General features: G+C 34.3%; 1 protein-coding gene across 1 annotated transcript; it reads left to right on the top strand.

Annotated features, from left to right (window-relative positions):
- Positions 1–2,089: 2,089 nt before the first annotated feature.
- LOC108984632 (non-specific lipid-transfer protein B-like) lies at positions 2,090–2,913 on the top strand. The gene is made up of 2 exons (XM_018956657.2): positions 2,090–2,504; positions 2,739–2,913. The coding sequence occupies exons 1-2, from the start codon at positions 2,155–2,157 to the stop codon at positions 2,743–2,745; spliced, it is 357 nt and encodes a 118-aa protein (XP_018812202.1). The 5' UTR covers positions 2,090–2,154; the 3' UTR covers positions 2,746–2,913.
- The last annotated feature ends 2,290 nt before the right edge of the window (positions 2,914–5,203 follow it).

Raw genomic sequence — 5,203 nt, 5'->3', positions numbered from 1 at the left:
TAATGAGATACATTTATGATTCAATAAATAGAGTTCTTAAGAATTAATGCTTTTTGAAAAAGAACATAATTAGTGAATACAACATTATTCCACATAAATTTCCAAAAGCACCCTTGTGTTCGTTCTTGAAATTCCATTTCATTTCTGTGTTTGCTTGCTTAGCAATAAGATTCACAATATGTTACACTTATAATTAGATGCACACTTGGTTGTTTCTTTCTTTTTGTTCTTTTAAAATGTGGGGTACTCCATATTTTCTGTTTTGAAAAAGAAAATAAAAGAATCGAACCGAAACGAACCGAACCCAATCGAACTAAACAGATCAAGTTAAAAAGTGGCTGATGAGGAGATAAAAGTGGCACGAGTGATGAAGTGATAAAAGTGACTGGCAGCCGGAACATCAAATTTGGAACTATGACCAACAATGGTTGATAATAGACCTAAGCCAACATAAGGCTAACAATAGGCCAAAAGATTGAGCCAACAATGGTTTAAATATGACCATAGTCAATTATATGACCAAAAATAAAATACCAAAAATGGATATGGGGTTTCAAACAATACTCACAACATACCAGAAAGAATAGTTGAGTTACTAAAGAACCTAACGAAAAAGGTTTACAACTAACAAAAATGCACGGAAGGCATGGATTTGAGACTAGACACAATTTAAGGGCGATGAAGATTTTGTAGGACACAAAGCTAGCAAAAAAGTCTTTAGAAGAAATAGTTAACAAAATCAAGCCTTGCGTTAGCTAAGGACTATGATACCATAATAGAAAATATAAAATTTAATAGAAATTGAGATGAAAAGAAAGAAAAGAATGAGAAACATTGAAAGCTACATCTTTACTATTTCTTTATTGTAATTGAATATATGGTAGTGGCTCCTATTTACTGAAGAATTACATGGAGATGATGAGCTAAGATAAATATCTTGATAATTATGAGAATCAAATCTCTTGATTTTATAATTATGAAAATTAAATCTCTTGATTTTATAATTACGGAAATCAAATATCTTGACTTGATAATTGAAAATCAAATCTCTAAAATAAATAAATCAAGTTTTTGATTTGATATTATTAGCTAGAGATTATTCTAGATAGCGTTGCCTTCAACTAGTTGAGGTGCATGCATTTATTTCAACTTGGCGTACCTAATTTAAGTTCATGAAAAGAGGGGGAAAATGAAATTACAAATACATAACTAACTTCTCTACTGTTAACTAATTATACTAATTACAATTTCTATAGTTAATAATTTTGGAAATTAAATCACATGGTTTGATAATTATTGATTTGATTTCTATGAAAATCAAGTAATTTAATCAAGTTTTTGAAGGGATATAATTAGAGATTCTAGATAACGCTGCCTTCAAGTAGTTGAGGTGCATGCATTTATTTCAACATGGCAACCCTAATGTAAGTTAATTAATTATGAGATACATTTATGATTCAATAAATAGAATTGTACATTAAGAATTAAAGATATTTGAAAAAGAAAATAATTAGTAAGTACAAAATTATTCCGCATAAATTTCCAAAAGCACCCTTATGTTCATTCCTGAAATTCCCTTTCCTTTCCGTGTTTGCTAGCTTAGCAATAATTTTCACAATATATTTGACACATATAATTAGATGCACACTTTGTTATTTCTTTCTTTCTTTTTATTTTTTTATTTTTTTAAAGTGTGGGGTACTCCATTATATTTTCTGTTTTGAAAAAGAAAAGAACCGAACCGAACCGAATCGAACTAAAACAATCAACTTAAAGAATGAGAGAACCTAAAAAATCAAAAGATTATACCAAAAAAACTTTAAAAAATCGAAAAGGCTAAAGGGCAACTTTGGTATTGAACTTTTACTGCTCATGGTTCAAGATGGGCGTTATATATTTATATATGGAAGGTAGAAACTTATTTTGTAGTTTAGTTCTTAGTTATTGAGTAACATAAATTAGCTTTCTTCTTTTTTCCTTGGGAGGTATTTAAGAACCCAGGCCCACTACTTTAATGAAACTCATTAATTAATGGTAGTCATAACACATTAGAACGCCTCTATATATAGATCAGCAAGCTTGCACCTATACAATACATCAAAACAGCTCATATGATCTGTAGCTAAGCATTAGTCTTTAATCCAAAAGAGATTAATGGAGAAGAAAACAATTCTAACGGCCTCTGGGTTGATGATGATGATGTTGATCCTAAGCGCAACTACTGCAAGAGCCGATCTATGCCAGGATGCGTTGAAAATTTTGTCGCCTTGCTTGCCATTCTTGACGGGTTCAGATCAGCAACTGGCACCCAGTCCTACCTGCTGCCTAGGCGCAAGCGAATTGCTCAATAAAGCTACAACCTCCGAAGATCTTAAGGCTCTCTGTGTCTGTTTCAAAAATGCTGCAGCCCAGGATGGTGTTAAGTCTGATAGGGCTGAACTGCTTCCCAACCTCTGCAAGATCAAAGTTCCGGTTCCTATTAAACCAGATGTGGACTGCAACAAGTAATTTATTTCTCTCTCAATCCCTTATTGCATGTATGCGTCTGGCTGTGTTTTGGCAGGCGTATGCCTTTCTACTTGGTTCATGCGAACAGTTAGACCAACAAATAGTAATTCATCATGAGCAAGCTACAACATATAAATTTAATATTGGGACTGTTTGCATGTAAAACTATCTATTTTCTTGACGAGTCCTCTCGACTAAATATATGCGTTTTTTTTTCCTGTGATTTGCAGATTATGATGATTCTTTAAGGATCGAGTGGAGATAACAAATAAAGATGGGGAACATGATATTGGGTTGTAAACATTAATATATGGGAGCTCGACTCTTTTTGGCTATCTTATATTATGTATATGCATGAAAAGATCAACTGAATGAATAAAATGATTCCTAGTTTCTTTGCAGCAATCTCTACCCGATTAATTACTTCACTTTAGGGGTTAACCTATATATCTGCAGACTGCAGTACTAATGCTTGGAGATGCCGTAAAAAACTAAACATACTTTTGCCATTGCTGATCAGAACCTTTGTTTTTTAGTAAAATAATATCATCAATTAGCATAACCAATAGTAACAACCATTACAAATAAGCTTTGTCCAGCCATATAGCCGGAGCAACACAGTCTGGGACAGCATTTCACCACATCGCAATATCTTCAACTCTCCATGCATATCTTGCTAGGCGATGTGCAGCCTCATTTCCCATCCTTTGTACATGTTGAACCTTGTATTCAGTAAAGTAACATCAGATTCCCAAGGCATGCAAAAGAGACTTCATTCTCTTGCAAAGTCCGCAATATCAATTTATAGTTTAAATTATATTATAATTTGATTTTAAAAAAAATTTTAGACTAAAAAAAAATTTTTTAGACAATAGGTTGAGCGGAGGGCGGGACGGGGTGCAGTTTCTACCCCACCCCCCCTCCTCCCGGGGGCAGGGGACGGGGTATGAAACCCCTCCAGCTGCATGGGGCTTGCGGGGCGGCATGCGGGCAGTACCCCTGAGCAATACTCTGCCTCAACAAAAGATCTCTAAATTATTTGATACTTTTTGTATTCCCAAGATAAGAATCTCCAATAAAATTACAATAACCTGTGATGATCAAGTGTCAAAGCAACCAGCGGCCTAATCTAAATTTGAAAATGCCTCAAGATGCAAGGACAAGGAAGAAGAGAAGAAAATCTCGAATTGGAGCTCTCTATATAAACTGGGGGCACCCAATATATATGCAACTATAAGATGTGACTTTCTGACCTTGTTCTTGAATTGACTAATTAGTGTATCAATAAAGAAAGTAATGCCTGTGTCTAGTATTGTCAGATCTAGAAAGTGACATCTATGATATTATCATATGATATCATGTGATATGATTAGAGTATTATATCACCCGTAGTCTAATCGTTAACATTATATAAGCTGGACCGGTGGACCTCAAAGCCAGCTCGCTCTTCTCTACATGGAAAGATAGACAACTTTCCATGGTCATAGCTACAGATATCAGGCCTTGTGGATTGCGTTGCATTCAATTGTAATCTGTTATAGACCTTGCTATATAATACACAATTAGACACACTTACTCTGTTGAGATGTAAAATATCGAATCCTTTCATGGTATCAGTAAGCCATTAAGGACTAATCTCCAAAATCCATGGCTTCCGGAAACTCTTCTTTCTCTTCTTCATCTATTTCTTTCAATACCATGAAATTAACACATGCTCTTTATTAAACTGACCTCTATCAATTATTTACTTTGGCGCAATCAATTTGGGTTCATGAATGCATCTGGATTCTCTTATGGGTCATTTGGGTTCATTCTTCGCATGCACCGCGGTTCTCTCTTTAATTTCTTACGTTTTTGAAGTAGATGTGTATGGAATATTGCCACTTTCCCAGTTGCTAAGTTTTGGGACGCGTGAGTGTGAGCGTTGCTGCAACAGCGAGTCATTTAGTTTTTGTAGTAATGTGAGATATAGGGTGTTCAAAGTTCACATACTGCCTTTGAAAAAAGTGAAACCTACCAAGTTGATTTTTAAGAAATAATGATGGGTTTTAACAAGAATATGGTTTTGCATCATAAGAAGGAAAGAAAATCCAACCAGAACATTAATTATTTGAACAAAATTGGTTTGCAAAAGTTCGCGCAAACAAGAATTTTCAAATAGCTTGAACAATCTGTTAGAAACAAAACTAGCTAGAAAGTAGCAAATATGCAAATATATCCTAGTTAGATCTCCAGATATCAACGCCGGATGATAAGAAGATTAACTTGCACATATAAGACCAATTCGATACAAAGAAGTACATGACGACTCACTGCCATTAACGATCATGATGTGGGTTAATCTTGTAGTACTTTCTGAGTCCTTTTGGGACAAGAATCCTTGATGCACATGAAGAAAACGAGGATTACAGTTCTCTCGAAACCATTAAGATCAGTAATTGTATTGACCCATCACTACTATACTATTAAATGTTCCTTACCCAAAAATAAACGAGCAATGCTAGGTACAGTCTCTAAATGGGGACTGCAATGTAAGTCTAGGCTATTTTAATTTTAAAATTTTTTAAAATTACAAAATTATCCCTCTTAAAATGACGTTTTCTCTCATTTAATAATGTGTCTACACATGTAGTTTCCACTTGAGGACTGCAAGTTAATAGAATTTCTCAAAACGATCTCAAACCCATCACTATAC

The sequence above is a fragment of the Juglans regia genome, chromosome 3 (genome assembly GCF_001411555.2).
Source record: "Juglans regia cultivar Chandler chromosome 3, Walnut 2.0, whole genome shotgun sequence".
NCBI classification, from domain to species: domain Eukaryota; kingdom Viridiplantae; phylum Streptophyta; class Magnoliopsida; order Fagales; family Juglandaceae; genus Juglans; species Juglans regia.
This window is presented reverse-complemented; position numbering and strand designations above follow the sequence as displayed.